The following is a 17,490-nucleotide window of genomic DNA, read 5'->3' as shown; positions in this document are numbered from 1 at the left end:
ACCACTGTGACAAACTAACACGAACTTCATAACTTAAATGTAACACAAATTTATCCTCTTGCATTTCTGGAGATGAGAAGTCTAAAATAAGTCTTAGGGGCTAAGATCAAGTTGTTAGAAGGGCTGGTTCCTTCTGCAGGCTTCAGAGGAGAATCTGTTTCCTTGCCTTTTCCAGCTTCTAAAGACCATCCATATTCCTTGGGGTCATGGCCTCACATCACATAGCCTTTCCCCCCAGTGCTTCCATAGTGACATTGTCTCTTCCTCCGATCTTCCGCCCTGCTTTAAGGACTGTGGTGATTATACCAGCCTCATCTAGATAATCCAGGATAATCTCCCCATCTCAAAATCCTGAACTTACCCGTATCTGTAAAGTCCCTTTTGCCATATAAAGTAACATATTTACAGGTTCCAGAGATTAGGATCTGGACATTTTTGCAGGAAAGGAAAGCATTAGTCAGCCTACCACACTTTGTTTTAAATTGGTTTTTAAATAATTAATTTCTTTTAAGGCCAGCAATGGAGGTAACTTAATTTCTTTAAGGTTTTTAATAAACGTGATGTTTTGGTGCCATGGTAATAAAACGGGAAATATCATGGTATCTTGAAGAAGAAATTACTTTCATTCAGTCAGCATTCAAAATTACTAAGCCTGGTTTTAACAATCACGTGGTTAACTAATTTGTTCCTCTAATTTTAGATAAACAGTCATAGAAATTCTGCCTATCACAAAAATCTGTGCAACTGATTACACCAAGTAACTGAATTTTTAAAAATTGCCTGACAATGTCATATGCTGCAGCTACTTGGCAGGACTATTTCATAATAAGTGAATGCCATCAGTGAAATTAATTTCAACAATAGGACTCCCATAGGGCCCTGAGCTAAGTGTAGCACAAGTTACTCTATAATTTCTATTGACACATACAGCCTGATAACTGGCTGAGGACCTTAAGTAACTATCAAACTGTGCCAGATCTAACTTCAAGAAAAGGGTTACCTGGGACTTGGAGAGGAATTAAAAACAAAGAGATGAATTAGTACTAAGAATGGGGATTACTGCATCCACACAGTTAATTATCTGGATTGGGAACTGAGGCTACTTGTGCCAATGACTTTCCTATCTGTTACTAGAAATTCTTGCCCAGATGAGAGGATAACTAACTGGCCCTGATTTGCCTGGGACTGTCCCTGTTTTAAACTGAAAGTCCTGAAGAACTTCCTTAGTGTCTGGCAAATTGGAAGAGTTGGGCCCCTATGGAAGATAAGGCTGTAAAACCAATAAATAATTTCAGTGTTTGCCTTAGGAAATCCTTAAAACCAATTTATCAACTGGACAGCTTGCTGACCTAGGCAAACAGCTCTTCCATCAGAATATTAGATTACTCCCCTGGGCAAAGAGCTCACTTAACATTTATTGAACAATAGTTTACTAATCAAGACTTGCTTCAAGATCTAATCTGTTATGTCAGGTGCCTTGCCCATTCTCAACCAGATTCCTGCATTGAAAGACCCTTCTTTAATCACCTGAACTCAGACTTCAAAACACTTTAACATCTTCCCCTGACCATCCCCTTCTTAAATACAGCTAACTTTGTAAAAGTGGTATTTCCCCTTAGTGCAGTAGATTCAATAAGCTTAGTTTTGTTTGATCATCCGGTTGTTCTGATGGTCTTTTGAGGGAGCTGGCAGTTAACAGTCCCTTACATAATTCTGTTTTAAAGTACAGGAGTGTTTCTCTACTTAAGATCTAAACTTATTTTTAAGGGGTAATGGGGCTGCTTTATTATTATGTGGACATTTACACATAGGAGGTGGTATAGTATGGTGAAAAGATCCCTAGACTTTAGAGCAAGAAGATACAGGTTCTAGTCTGAATCACCATGATCTTTGGTAAATCTCTTAGCCATTCTCAGCCTATTGTCTTAACCATAAACTGACAGGATTGGATCAGGTGAAGTTCAATGTTCAGAATCTTCGGACTATTTGAAAGGTATTTTATTTTTGATGGTTATACCCTCATTCAAAAGAGAAAGGATGAAAACATCAACACATAGCCAGGCAGCCGTTGACACCAGCACACACAAAAACTGTCCTACAACTTGTAGCCATTCTGTAAAAAGTACAGTAGTCAGGTACTTGTTCCTAAAATTCAGTATGATTCTTTCCTCACACTACTTTTCACAGCTTTGTGCTCGACTGACTCTAGTTACTTTGGTTGATTCACACAGATCTTACATGAGTTAAGTCTGCACCTTGTACAGTTTCTGTTGCCCTCCTGCACTGCAATCTCTTGACAGTTCACACGCCTAATATCTCCTCTGCCACCAAACATCAACTTATTCTGTTAAATAGTAAAAAATTCTAAAAGATGGCAATGTGTCATTAAATGCATAAGTTAAAAACAGAAGAACCCTAGTTTTGTGACAGCCAAAATACACAGGGAAACCAAAAAAAGACGGTCTTTAAAAGGGATTTTGTATCACTGAAGTGCATTTTAAACTATAGGAAGTACATTATACAGAGAGGCATACCAAATAAATATTTGGGGCTCAGTAGTAAAGATTTTATTTAGTTACATGTAAATTCAATTAGCTAAGTTCTTTAATATCTACAAATCACACATAATTACATATTCATGTGCCTTATAAAACGACAATAAAGTATGATAAATTAAAAATAACATTATGATAAACTCTGCCTGTGCTGTTATTATTACTTGGTAATATTAATAGCAACTGAAGCAAAACTTCAGAGGTGAGATTTACTACTGAGGCCCAATTACAATGATTTGGAGAATTAGGTATATTCTAGAAATGAAACAGGTCCAGAACCCTTGTGATAAAGATTTGAATTCTATAAGGCAGAATCTGGCCAGACACAGGGGCCTAGCCTTGACCGCTGTCCTAGACCCCTGGGCCAGGTGCCAGGACAACCAAGGCCATTCTGCTGCCCGCCTCCAGTGAGTGCTGACTGTGGGGCTCGGCTTTGTTTACACTCATTTTCACCCCCTTTTCTGTCCCCACTTCCATAAAAGACACTTCAAAATGCTGATGCTTCAGAGAATAAGAAACATTCTGAAAAGAAAAAAAACAAAAAGGCCTGCTGGCATATAACTTCAAAAGAAAAAAAAAAGTATGTAAGGTAAACCTGGTACAATAAGAAGACCTTATCTATTTCTTATCTATTGAGTAGTTGTAGTTTTTAAATAACTATAAGAACACTTGGTCTTATGTTTACAACATTACTGTAACATTAATTTACAAAAACTAAAATAGATAACATTTAGTTGTAGTCAAAATCATCATACCTCAGTAAAACATTCTTTTTTAAAGAAAACTCCAATTACTCTGGGATATTCTTATTTAATCTTTATTTTAGTAGCTGAGTGGAAGGATCTTTTCCATTAAAATAAAATTCTGCCCCAAAATAGCTAAAACGGAAACTGAAATATATGAACCATTTGTGTGACACTATAAGAACTACTTGTCACAGCCAACTCAGTTTCTCATATCTCATATTTTTAATATTGACTTCAGGCTTTAAATTTTCTATTTATCTTTCTTTAAAAATATAGGTTCTACGCCAGGGAGAACATGAACATTTCCTTTGCAAGTAGCAAAACAGAACTAAACTTTCACGACAGCTGCACCAGCATAATTCATCTTAAAATATTTAAAACATCATGCAAATTTAACAGCATGGGTACTTTTATTATACAGAATTTAATAATTAACAAAAACAACTTCCATTCTCATGGCACTTTTATAAGAGGCAAGGAAAGAAAAATATTATGAAGCTCACTCTATGGAAAAAGAATGAGATAACGGCTGTGAAAGGACAAAATTTACGACAGTTGTCTGGTTCCAACTGCTATCTTCTGTCTTCATTAGCATGTTCTAGAACAAGAAATATGATACTGTACACTCACAAGGTATTTCATTTGAAGATTTCAGAACGCTTAATAAACATGCATCTGCAGTAACCAGCACTACTAATCCCATTTGGATGTTTTCCGCCTCATATAACTGTGCCCCTCACTATCAATAGCTTCATAGAGGTCCTTTTTATTCTCTTGTGTTGCATGCAGATAACCAATATATGCCACACAAAGTGAAAGAGTTACCAATCCGAAAGCCATTACAGGTTTGTTCTGTCAAAGAAAAAAAAAAAAATTATAAAGCTTTAGTAAGACTAACAATTTGAGGAGACCCAAATATCAGTTGCATTTTCCTCCTGACATGCCACATCTTTATTACAACACTAGCCTTACCATGGCAACATTTCAACTATAATCATTTATTCAGTTCTTTATTCAATTAGCTAAACTACTGATTATCCACAGATTATAGAAGACTCTTGCTTCTCCTCTCCAGTCTTTCTCCAATCTACACCCTGGACATCTCAGACCTCTACCCTCAGGAAGGTGACAGCTGGGAAAGGAGTGGGGCAGGAAAACTGGTCTGGTACCCAGAGTTTTCAATGTTATCTGTGTGAAGTGGAGGAGCTGCTTAACTTCCTGGCTCCTGGGCCCAAGTCTCTCCATTTGCAAACCTCAAATTAGTTCATTTTATTAGGAAGTGAGGAATGAAGTACACACGCTATTCTTCTTGCCCAAGTCATGAATAACTGGCAAAAAACCTTTTATATATTAGGCACAGAAATGATGATGTATACACTCTTCGCTGGGAACCTACTCCATAACCTCAAGAAATTTAGTGATTGGAACAGCTGTTATGCTGCTAACCTTGATTTACTCTTGGAAAATCCAAGACCCTAAGAGGCAAAGTTATGTTTTCAGCCTCACACACACAGACACACACACACACAGACACACACACACACACACACACACACAGAAAAGCTGTATTGTTGTTGTTGATGTTAAGGGACAGGATCTCACTCTGCTGCCCAGGCTGGAGTCCAGTGGTGCAACCATAGCTCACTGCAGTCTCAAACTCCTGGGCTCAAGTGATTTTCCTGCCTCAGCCTCCCAAGTAGCTGGGACTACAGGTGTGCACCACCATGCCTGGCTAATTTTTTTGTATTTTTAATAAATACGAGGTTTCACCATATTGGCCAGCTGGTTTCAAACTCCTGACTTCAAGTGATCTGCCCACCTCAGCCTCCCAAAGTAATGGGATTAACGGGCGTGAGCCACTGTGGCCAGCCTAATTTTAAATTTTTTTGTAGAGAGATAGTCTCGGTATGTTGAACTCCTGGACTCAAGAGATCTGCCCACCTCAGCCTCCCAAAGTATTGGGATTGCAGACGTTAGTCATGATGTCCAGCCCCCCCACCCCAAAAAAGAAAAAGCTTTTAAATACAGGAAAGTTGTTCACAACTCCAGAAAAGTATTTTATCTATTAACTTTGTTATTCCTGAAACTGTACCTTAGACCATTTTCTTTGCATGTTCACACTCAACGAATTGGCCTTTCTTAGGTCAATGTAAACGCACAGTAGTGATACAAGTAATAGTTTCTGCTTCTGTCACCATACCTGCTGTCCTACTACTGAGAAATAAAAGAAACTCTTTAACTGAGGAATGTGAGCCCCCTTTAAATTATCAGGCCCAGAGAGGCATTGGAATGAGCTAGTAGTCACGTCTTCAGCTAAGTAATAATTTTGAAGCCCATGCTATGTGGGCTCTGGACTGACACCACCAATAGCTATAAATTAACCTTACAATGCCATCCACTAGACATTATAACTCATACTCTGTAATTCAACAATGTATAGCCAATTACTAATCAATGTCATTTGTGCAAACCAATGAAAATTACTGAAAAGCAACTTTTGTACTTGCCCCCCTCCTGATTCACTTTTTTTCTGAAAAATTCCACCCTCTCCTCTTCTCCAGAGTGCTTCACAAGGTTACTGTGAAGTGTTTCCCAGGTTGCAGTCCTCAACCTTGGCCCAAATAAACTCCCTACATATATTAATTTGCCTCAGTTTCTTCCTTTAGGTGACATTTCTATTTCAAAATAAGAGTCAAACATTTTCACTTAGATGAACACCTAAGAAAGGACACGGACTCAGAGCAGTTTAAATTTACAATTCTTGAAATGCTTTTAGCAATTAAAAGAACACATTAGGCACATATACACCATACTATGTTGCTTATTGTGTTGGTCCTTTTTGGGTAGGGATAATCTTAGTATCTTACAGATTCAGAAAATTTTAACATTATTTGTCTCACTCATAGGTGGGAACTGAACAATGTTTTTTTGACGTCTGTTGATTTTGCGTGTTATCTTGTGTTAATGTGTGTCCTATTGTAGTTGAGGGTTGTGTGTTAGGGGTGTGTAGGAGGGAGGGATTGCATTGGGGTTAATACATGATATAAATGATTGAATTGATGGGTTGCTGACGAGTTGATGGGTGCAGCACACCAACATGGCATAAGTATACATATGTAACAAACCTGCACGTTATGCACATGTACCCTAGAATTTAAGTATAATAATAAAAAAATAAATAAATAAATAAATAAATTAAAAAAAAAAAAAAAGAACACATTAGTTCAAAGCTTTTAAAATATTTTACCTTGATTTAATGATCTGATTAAGTTGACCTATTTAACAGTTTACACTGGTAACTGTGTTACTAAAATTCTAATCAGATTCAACACACTTAAATATTTATCATATTTTATTTTAACTTGATTTAACATTTATTTTAAAATAGAATCTACATTTATTTAAAAATAAACTCAGCCAGGCGTGGTGGCTCATGCCTGTAATCCCAACAATTTGGGAGGCTGAGGTGGGAGAATTGCTTAAGGCCAGGAGTTCAAAACCAGCTTGGGCAATATACTGAAACACCATCTCTACAAAAAATTTTAAAAAGGAGCCAGGCATGAAGGTGTGCACTTGTAGTCCCAGCTACTCAGGAGGCTGAGGTGCGAGGGTCCCTTGAGTCCAGGGGTTTGAAGCTGCAGTGAGCTATGATTGTACCACTGTACTACAGCCTGGGTGACAGAACCTCTAATGAATAAATGAATTTCATCAAATCAAATGTTTTGGAATTTTTTCACAAAGTATCTGTAATATTGCTTAGATTAAAATATTACCTACAGGCTAGAACTGCAGTATGTAAGAATGGTCAGATTTTCATTTTGGTTTCCTTGCTTAAATGGAAGGTCTTATTTACCTAATAGTACCTGATCAAACAACAAAAGTTGTCTTCAAATTAATGCAATGATTAAAATAGTACTTTAGATAGTTTGAGAAGCCAATCTATTAAAGTGCAACCATTTTCCATTATAACTCTCAAATGCCCTTAAAATATTTACTTTTATATGTGTATTTATATGTGAAACAGCATTTACAATCATCCTTCCACCTGCTTTTATTCACAGGGAAGTCTTGTCAACATAAAATTTCCATGATAAAATCAATTACAAGAAAATCAGAACTTCCTGACAGTCTGGTTGGATTAAACATAAAGTCTTATCCTGGATATATTTCTTACAGGTTTAATGAAGAGCTCTGGATTCACAGCACGAAATAAGGTTGTTGTGCGCACCCCTCTGAGCCCCGGGCTTTGAAAGTCTTTCTCTTTGGATAGTTCCTTTTTGAATGTTGGAGGCTCAGGTGCTGAAGACATCTTCATCAACGATGATTTATTATCTAAAAACAAAATAGTATATTTTTTCCCTTCATAATTGTGCGTCTCTGATAAATTTCTTTAAAAAGTCATTCTTAAATTCTTTCTTTGAATTCCAACCCAGATACATACCAAAGGTGAATGTCAGTTATCCTATTACTTTGTATTATGCACTTTGTAAATGGTGTTTTAAGTTTAATTTGGTAATTTCATTCATTATTTTAATTTTCACCTCAAAATAAAAGCTGTGGGCAAAGGTTTTCCTACTTTTATAGAAGACTGGAGAATTGTTTGTTGGTCTGAGTCACGTTGTATCACATGAAACCAGGACTAAGAGTAGGTGAGGCCAGTAGGTTATCTGTTCCTTTCTTTATTTCCTTGTTTTCACTCCTCCTCGCCTTTCAACAGCCCCTCCAGAACCCCAACCTGAGGCAAGGATCAGCATTCCTTTGCTCATTATCTTTTCCTACAGATTCACTCCTGGCCAGTTTCCCCCACTGCTCCTCTGTCTTCCTCCACTACCACCCACAAACTCATTTTCCCAAGCAGTAAGGATAAGGAGCTGTTTGTACTCACTCCTCCTTTGCCAATCAGCAACTTTCTGGGTAGGACATGCCCTGCTATCTCCTTAATCTGAATATCCTTTTTTATCTTAGCTACTCTAAATCTATCCTATTAAATCCAAGTGTGTCTTTTGTCTTCTTGTTTTCCTAGCTGAAATGTCAGCACTTTGGGAATATTTTTCTCTTCTAGGTATTATTAGGCAAAAGCTTAGTTTATCATCTCTGCCATCTAATGCTGGGATGGGAGGTGAGGGTTGAAAGAGGGGAGGTGGAGAAAGAAAGTTTCCAAAGATGGACATAAATGACAATATAGTAAAATTATTTGGGGCTTGATTGCCTAGACTGGAATGCATGTGCAGTGGTGTGATCATAGCTCACTGCAGTCTGCAGCCTCAAACACCTGGGCTCAAGTGATCCTCTCACCTCAGCCTCCCAGGTAGCTAGGACTACAGGCATGCACCACCACACCTGGCTTTTTTTTTTTTTTTTTTTGGTAGGGACAGGGTCTCACTATGTTGCCCAGGCTGGTCTCAAACTCCTGGCCACAAAGCAATCCTGCTTCTGCCTCCCAAAGTGCTGGGATTACATGCATGAGCCAGCACACCTGGTCAGTATAAGTATTCATTAAGCTTACTATTTTATAGACTTTATAAAATCAATATTTTCACAACTTCATAGTTAAGGAGAAAACTAGGAACTTGGCTTTTCAAAATACATTGTGTCGCAGTAGACACTGAATGTTCATCTATACCACTTGATCAGGTACGCACCTCAAGAGGAACATCTGCTTGAAGAGAAAGGAATGTTCTAAGCACTTTCTACACTTGCAAAGGCTTCAGAAATGTTCACTGTTGCCAGTTCAATCACTTATTCCTCATGCATGTCATGATTATCATTGTTGCCTTCTTCATCGTTATCACCATGACTTTCTGGTTCAATTTTTACATCAGTTAGCACTCCTGTAGCAACTTCAGGATTTGGTAACTTGGGAAATAAACTGCTATCTGTAGCCACACAGTCTTCAAAATCAAACTGGTTTGAGACATCAATGACAGTAGCAGTTGAGTGCTAGATTGGTTCAAACACCACATTTGGTTGCAGCCTTCTTACAGGAGGGCCTCAGGGGATCCCACAGGAATCATGCCTGTGTTTTGCTAACATTTCATGATTACAGATAACTTTATAGACCATCAAGTCTCTGCAATTATGTCAATGGCTTATTCATGTTGCTTTTCTCCATTTTCTCTTCATTCTCTACATTTAGAAACTGCTTTCAGAAGTGAGCTTTCTCTGTGCCAATTATACCCTGATCCAATGGCTACAGAATGGCTGTGTAGTTCAATGGGAAAAACTCAACTCCTACATGATCCAAGTGTGGGAGTATGGTGTGGGCAGAGCAACTGTCTATCAGCAAGAGGATACTGTGGATTGCTCCTTGCATTCCCTTGTCAATCTTTATCAGTCATTCAGTAACACATTTCTCATTATTCAGGCATGTGTATTGGCTTGGTAATCACGGGGCAACATTTCTGAAGTACTGATAGTTAGCTGACTTGCCAAAGACAACTGTTCCAGAATGCATTACAGTAGAATACACCAATCATCAATCTGTTTATTTCCTTTGCAAAGTCTACCTTTGGCATGAAGCATATGATAAGGTAACAAGAACATCTGTTTCATCAGCATTTAAAACACCATTCAGGCTGGGTGGGGTGGCTCACGCCTTAATCCCACTATTTTGGGAGGAAGAGGTAGAAGTACTGCTTGAACCCAGGAGTCTGAGACCAGCCTGGGTAACACAGCTAGACCCTGTATCAAAAACAAACAAACACACAAGCCATTGAAGCTGTAACCAGCAATTTTGTTTTGTTTTAAGTTTCTCCTGCATGTAAGTTAATTTTCTCTACCAAAACAGTGTTTTCTTCACTACAGGCAACTTGTGAAACAATTCCAGAATATGCCTGAAGTTTGTTGAGGCAGCCTGCACTTGCTTGAAACTCACCATGCCTGACAAGCTCTGGATGTTTGTCCCCTCTAAATCTCAAGCTGAACTGTAACCCCCAGTGTTGAAGGTGGAGACTGGCGGGAGGCATTTGGATCATGGGGGCAGATCCCTCATGAATGGTTTGGTGCCATCTTTGTGGTAATGAGCAAGTTCTTACTCTATGAGTTCACATGAGATCTGGTTATTTAAGAGTGTGACACTTCTTCCCCCTCCCTCTTGCTTCCTGTCTCACCATGTGACATGCCTGCTCCCACTTAATCTTCCACCACAACTGAAAGCTTCCTGAAGCCCTCACCAGGGGCAGATGCTGGCACCATGCTTCCTGTACAGTCTGCTGAACTGTGAGCAAATTAAACCTTTTTTGTTTATAAATTACACAGCATCAGGAATTTCTTTATAGTGATGCAAGAACAGACTAACGCAATGCCCAAGGTTGACAAAAATCCAATGCTTTCTATAGCACAGTTACATGCCCATTTCTTGCATGAACCCAATACAATGCAGAAACAGTAATAAAAGGGGCCTCACATTCACTTCAGCTTTAGTCCCAGAATCCCTTTTTAAATTTTCTCTTCAATCTTGGCTCAATCTTTCAAAAATGTGAACAATGTTGGGGTCGTGGTGTTAAATTCTTTGCTATTTCTCCTTTATTGTGGCAGCAATCTACTGCTTCCATTACCGTCATTTTTTTCTTCTAATGAGAACTGCTGGTGTTTCATTTTTCTTCTCTTAGCCATGATGGTGTTTATAAAGGTATTTAGAATTTAAGTAACAAATGTTGACCACCAGGTGCCTATACCAGGTGTCAGTGATGTTTCTCCCTGTGCTAAAAACTTGTTTGACTATAAATGTGGGTACTATTTGGATATTTGTCTCCCAAACCTCACGTGGAAATTTGATCTCCAGTGTCGGAGGTGAGGCCTAGTGGGAGGTGTTTGGGTCATGGGGGTGGATCCCTCATGAATAGATTAATACCCTCCCTGGGGGAGGGTGGGGAGCAAGTGAGTTCTCACTCTATTAGTCCCCTGGAGAGCTGGTTGTTCAAAACAGCCTAGCACCTCCCCTCTCTTTCTTGCTTCCTCTCTTACCATGCGATCTCTGCACATGCCAGATCACCATCACCTTCCACCATGGGTGGAGGCAACCTGAGCCCCTCACCAGAAACAGATGCTGACACCATGCTTCCTGTACAGCCTGCAGAACCATGAACCAAATAAACTTCTTTTCTTCATAAATTGCCCAGCCTCAGTATTCCTCTATAGCAACATAAATGGACTAAAATAGGGAAAGAAAATGCAAAATGAAGCAGTCATTAAAGTGGAAGGAATATTATAGTCTGTCAACAGACAAACCTATAAGAAACATTAGGCAGAAAATAGTTAACCCATGGCCATGTTATTAGAACTGAATCTGAGCCTCAGAGTGTGCTACTACTACATGAAACTGAGGCATTAGACAAAAATACTATAAAGGCCTGAAAAAGCAAATACACAAAGGTAAAAGTCATTCTAACCAGAAACTGACATAAACAGCATTTTTCCATTTATTATTGGAAAACAGCTGCGTGTATTTAAAGCAAAGATAGCCTGTGGAAAACAGATTAAAGTTATTCATCAGGAAGAAAAGGTAATGGAAAAGATGGGTATAGAAGTTCATATTGCAGAGCACAGAAGGGTCCTCAGAGCATAGTTTATTTACATATACTTTGTGTGGATGATAATGTGCCAGGAATTGAGGATGATGAACTACTCCATACCTGATGTCCAAAATTAAATAAAATTGTTGTATATAATTATATATTAATTACAATATATATGTAATTTATTAACATAATAAATTATATATTAAACAATAATTTATTATATAATTTACATTATATATTATTATTACTCTACTCCTGGGGTATATAAAATTATATACTGTATATAATTTTGGACTTCAGGTGTGGAGTGAGTTAATCATCCCCTCAGGGAGGGCATTAATCTATCTACAAGGGATCTGCTGTCATTTATATATATATATATATATATATGGGGGAGAAGAGAGGGGGAGAAAGAGAAAGAGAGACAAGTTACAGCTAACAAAAAATGTCACTATTTTAAAATTAAATGGATGCAGTGATGCTGAGTGTTATGAAATTCAACCTATATGAAATATGTCTGTAAAAAACTATATAGTTAGTGTTCTAACACTAATTGTGATGACTTCATTTTAGTTGTAAGATTGCTTGATCTCCTTTTTTCCTTAGCAGAACCTGTATTTCCTTTACAATGAATCAATAAAATAATCAGGGTAGTAGTGGTTATATTGCAACTCCCAGACACCCACATTTACCTTAATAATTCACTGTTTAACTCTTTGCTAGAAATGACAAAGAATATTTTGACTGGAAACTCACATGTATATTTTAAAAGATTTAATATACCCCAATTTCCACTGTTATTGACACTTTCTGGAAAGTATGAGAGTAACATTTTCTATTATTTATCATTCTTTTATTAGAAGTGGGATAAAACAGCTCAGTTTTATTGCTGCTTCTCCTTTATAAGCCACAGTCACTGATGATACAACAGTTCTCCCAAAATTGCATGAACTTATTCACACCATCTATCAAACTAAGACTTTTTAACAACCATCTATACTTTGTTAAAAAAAATTCAGATTACTGAGACCAGAAAGGGTCTCAGCAGCCAATAATTTGTTACATATAACTATTTTAACAACAACAACAACAACCTTTTCTACATAGGAGAAAATTCTTCTGTATTTGTTCACATGCCGGTCCACAAGGCTGTACAAGTATGACTGAAACATAAATTCAAGATGTGCCAGTTGAATAAAACAGGTAGAATGCAAAACCTTAAGTCATTTCTTCACAGATGTGTAAACTGTTTTGGGGAAAACAAATCTGTATTTTAACAAGTAAACTTTTAATCCTGAAGTTTAAGTTGACTAGCCATTTTCAAGTACAAAACTAATACAAGTTCCAATTTTAAAAGCTGCAGAACTAATCATAAGGTCAAAGCATGGCAATAACTTATTCTGACATTACCACTCAGGTGAACTGCACCTAAGACAAAACCAGTTAATGTCTAGCACACTTTCATCAGAACTAGTCTTCCCACTAGTTTCTTCACCTTCTTCCCTTACTCTTTTTGTTTCCATTACAGCTGTCACTCACTTACTTACAGATGATATTGACCAATCTCTAGTTATTATCACTTTGAAGATCTATTTATTTTTAAGCTGGATTTAAAAACCTCATTTACTGTGTTAAAACAGTAATCACATAAAACATACATAAGCAGATTAGCAGGGATGCTGGGAACCTGGCATTACACTGCTCTTGGCTAAGTAATTTTGGGATTAATTTGTGTGAGGCCCTACCTGCAAAATAATTAATCAGGCACCCCCGGCTGTGTAATCTGCCCCACTCTTACTTCTTCATTTTTCCATCACCCACTTCTTGTTCCCTTTTCTATGCATGATTAAGAAACTGCTATTTATCTTTTCTTAAAAAAAAAAAAAAAAAAGAGGAGTAGAACATTTCACAGCTGCCTGTAAAAAAGGTCTAAACTAAGCTGTATTTACTTCATTTGTTTCTCCCCGGTAACCATGTTCTTTACCTTTTTCTCCTGTCCATCCTCCTGTGATGGAGGCGTGCAATGGAAAAAGAAGCAAAGATAAAGGACTGCCTATTTACCCAACTCCAGGAGAGTCATTTACATCTCAAAGCATAAGAATAGTAAGCCCCTGAAATTGGTAACACCCAATGTGAGAGGTTGTACAGATGGTCCTACGCCGAGAGTCAGGAGTAGTCATTTTTGAATGATTTTCCCTCCTTCAGTAAAAGTCTTGCTCAGGGAGTTATTCCAGAATACATGACTACCTATTAATATATTGTACATGCAAATTAGACCAAGATATAAAGAATATAAGAATGACTTTAAGGGAAACAATCTTCAAATATGTATTTTAGAAATAAGTACCTCAATAGAAGACAAAACAAAATGACCAGAATCATAAAATGTTAATGAGCAGGAACCTTATTAATAATGAAAGCCGTTCCTTTAATAGACAGAGAATTATAAAATGGGCAAAATATTTTAATTAAAGTATAATACACCTTTTAATAGTTTCACATGCCACATTATCTTAATACTTAAGAAACTAACTTGAAGTTTGGGGCAGAAAACCTTAAAAATAATTTAAATTAGTTTAAACAAGTTTGGGATCGAATCAGAGGACTTTATGGCTTGAGGGAATCTAGCATAACCTCAAATTCTCACTTTGCTACTTATAACCTGTGTGTCTTTATGTGCCAACTCTGATTCTGTTTCCATCTTTACAAAAGGGGCACTACTATCTATTGCATAGATAGGTACTAAATGTGTGCATTAAATAAGACGAATACATTTTAAAGGATGCAGATGTTCAATGAACGGTAGCTACTGTCATACTCACCATTTAGTCTAACTCCCCCTTCTACATCCCCTTCTGAGAAACCCAGACCCAGGGAGATGTCTTTACCAGGAGGGTGCGATCACCTAGGTCTCTCAATTTCCAGCCCACCAATATTTCACCACCTCACCCCATCTTACTTTTAAACTGATAAAAGGCCTTTGCATATATATTACAATATTTAAGAAACAAAATTATAATCACTTGTTTTAAAAACTGATTATATATATGTTGTTTTTAAGGTAAAATATACTTTTTTAAAAAGTATCTTTCCCGCCGCGTGGGGTGGCTCACGCTTGTAATCCCAGCACTTTGGGAGGCTGAGGCGGGTGGATTGCTTGAGGTCAGGAGTTTGAAACCAGCGTGGCCAACATGATGAAACCCTGTCTCTACTAAAAATACAAAAATTAGCCGGGTGTGGTGGCGCACATCTGTAATTCCAGGTCCTCGGGAGGCTGAGGCACGAGAATCGCTTGAACCCGGGGAGTGAAGGTTGCGGTGAGCTGAGATCGCGCCACTGCACTCCAGCCTGGACGACAGAGCGAAACTCTGTCTTAAACAAAACAAAGCAAACAAAACAAAACAAAGCACCTTTCCATCTCTTGGATGTACTACAGCCCCTGAAAAAAGGAGAAAGGCTTTGCTGGCGACAGCCTGAGGCCTGACAATCTGAGTCTTATCTGGCTTCCCCCAATGTCATGGACTACTGTTCGCTGCCGAAGGCTTACTCAGAGACGCATTGGAAGCCTCCAGAAGAAACTTCATTCAGTTAAGTTCTACACATTGTGTTGCAGGGCTGAAACAGCACGCGTGTCCGCACAATGACAAAAGAAAAGGGGCATCTCCTGAAAACACCATCATGCTCCCCTAACTATGAGTCTGGTGAGCCAGGACACTAAGAAACTGAAGGAAACGAGAGAGTTCTAGGGGTGGGGGAGTCCATGGATGAAGCACCGAACAGACTGGCGCCCGCAAGGTGAGTACGGGAAATGGGCTCTGTGGGGCCAGAGAGCTCCACCGACTTGGGGTGCGGGTACAGGACGTCCACCGAGAGGCAAAGATTTGGGCTGCCCGAGAGGACGCTCCCTCCCTAGGAGGCCGGCAGGGCAACCAGGAAGGGCAGAGAGCGTGATGGTGCGGCCGCCCGAACCCCTCCGGGCCAGCGCCCAGCCACTCAGCACCACAGCCGCCGGCGCTTACCTTCTGCGGGGTCACGTCCTCTCAGCGCCCGAGACGCCCCGCCCCACCTCACCGCCCCGCCTGCGATAGAGAGAGGTGGAGCGCGCCCGGCCCGGCGCCACAGCGTCCCCTATCTTCCGGAGGCTGCGGCGCGGGGCTGCGGGGACCCATCCAGCGCTTGCCCTTCCGGTTCTGAGGACCTCGCCCCCGTACTTGAGGTCTGCGGGCTGGAGTTTGCAAGGGACGTTTTTGCTTTCTTCCCTTTTTGACCTTTAGTTTTCCACCTCCCAACTTCAAATTACCTTCCAGTTCCGTGTATATGTTTGTATAAATAAAAGGAGACATCTCCTAGAAGTATGTTTATTTCATGAAAGTGGAAAGCATTCTGATTTGGGAAAGAAAGCTAGATCTGATCTCCTCCTACCCCTACTTTAGGGGCACAGTCATTTAAGTGTAGAGTTAATACTCTGCCATTACGTTAGGGCCTTGAGAGTCCAAGATGCAGATGTATGCAGGTGCAGTTGAGACAAGAATAGATATAGGGATGCTGGTTTGCACATTGCTGATGTTTAAGTTTGTTGGGATACACGTGAAAACTGATACGGTTTGGCTCTGTGTCCCCACTCAAATCTCATATGGAGTGATAGCCCCCTTGTGTTGAAGGAGGGCACTGGTGAGAGGTCACTGAATCATGCGGCAGACTTTCCCCTTGCCGTTCCCATGCTGAAGTTCTCAGAAGATCTGTGCGTTTAAAAGTGTGTAGCACTTCCCCCTTCGCACTCTCTCTCTTTCTGTCTCTCTCCTGCACCATGGTAGGACGTCCTTGCTTCCTCTTCTGCCATAATTGTAAATTTCCTGAGGCCTCTGGAGTCATACCTCCTGTACAGCCTGTGGAACTGTGAGCTAATGAAACCTCTTTTCTTTATAAGTTACCCAGCCTCAGGTAGTTCTTTCTAGCAGTGTGAGACGAGACTAATACAAAAACCAAAAATAAAATTCTAAGCACCACCACCACCCACCTACCCCCAAAAGGAATGGACCTCTGTCTTGGCTAAGGTAATCTCAAAAAACCCTGAAAAATGAGTTCAGGCCCTGATGGGAAGGGGTGGGCGGTTGGACATGCCTCATTATACCCTCCTCCCGTTGGAGTTTAGGCACAACTGACCAGAATTAACATTAAAACGGAGATCTTAAGACTGATAAAATATACTGTAGCAATAAGAAAGTTCCAACCTGACTCTGGAATAACATCACATGACACATAGTGGGACCTGAAAGAAATAAAAATATGTTACCCCAAAATATATTTATTTGACATATTTTGAAATGGCCTTGAAAAGCTGTCTCTTCTGGGGAAAATTTACGTTCTATAGAGAATCACTTTCCCTTACTAGATTTTTTTTTTTTTTTTTTTTTTTTTGAGATGGAGTGTGGGAATGTCACTCTGTCGCCCAGGCTGGAATGCAGTGGCATGATCTTGGCTCACTGCAACCTCCACCTCCTGGGCTAAAGCAATTCTCCTGCCTCATCCTCCCAAGTAGCTGGGACTACGGGTGTATGCCACCATGCCTGGCTAATTTTTGTATTTTTAGTAGAGACAGAGTTTCACCATATTGATCAGGCTGGTCTTGAACTCCTGACCTCAGGCAATCCACCTGCCTCGGCCTCCGAA

General features: G+C 39.3%; 1 protein-coding gene across 3 annotated transcripts; it reads right to left on the bottom strand.

Annotated features, from left to right (window-relative positions):
• Positions 1 to 1,982: 1,982 nt before the first annotated feature.
• SMIM8 (small integral membrane protein 8) lies at positions 1,983 to 15,898 on the bottom strand. Of its 3 annotated transcripts, none has more exons than XM_017886634.1 (4): positions 15,840 to 15,873; positions 13,805 to 13,825; positions 7,476 to 7,633; positions 1,983 to 4,153 (listed from the first exon to the last, which is right to left on the bottom strand). In XM_017886634.1, exons 3-4 carry the CDS (start codon positions 7,614 to 7,616, stop codon positions 3,995 to 3,997), a joined length of 300 nt encoding a protein of 99 aa, XP_017742123.1. In that variant the 5' UTR covers positions 7,617 to 7,633; positions 13,805 to 13,825; positions 15,840 to 15,873; the 3' UTR covers positions 1,983 to 3,994. The 3 variants fall into 3 exon arrangements, with proteins under 3 accessions (XP_017742123.1, XP_017742121.1, XP_017742122.1); XM_017886632.1 differs by lacking the exons at positions 13,805 to 13,825; positions 15,840 to 15,873 and adding exons at positions 11,267 to 11,453; positions 12,915 to 12,983; XM_017886633.1 differs by lacking the exon at positions 13,805 to 13,825 and having other exon boundaries at positions 15,840 to 15,898.
• Between the last annotated feature and the right edge of the window lie 1,592 nt (positions 15,899 to 17,490).

The sequence above is a fragment of the Rhinopithecus bieti genome, unplaced genomic scaffold (genome assembly GCF_001698545.2).
Source record: "Rhinopithecus bieti isolate Rb0 unplaced genomic scaffold, ASM169854v2 scaffold_15197, whole genome shotgun sequence".
Classification (NCBI taxonomy): domain Eukaryota; kingdom Metazoa; phylum Chordata; class Mammalia; order Primates; family Cercopithecidae; genus Rhinopithecus; species Rhinopithecus bieti.
Note: the sequence above shows the minus strand (reverse complement) of the source record. Positions and strands in the feature narration are given on the sequence as shown.

Bases quoted from the DNA above. Each gene is read 5' to 3' on its own strand.
- SMIM8 (XM_017886632.1), bottom strand. From the start codon at position 11,384: ATGGTTCTGCAGGCTGTACAGGAAGCATGGTGTCAGCATCTGTTTCTG. The intron at 7,634-11,266 runs GTAAGAGAGGAA...TTTTGTTTTTAG, and splicing joins GCATGTGCAGAGATCGCATG to ATAATAAATCATCGTTGATG. The intron at 4,154-7,475 runs GTAAGAAATATA...TTTCTTTGACAG, and splicing joins CAGAGCTCTTCATTAAACCT to AACAAACCTGTAATGGCTTT.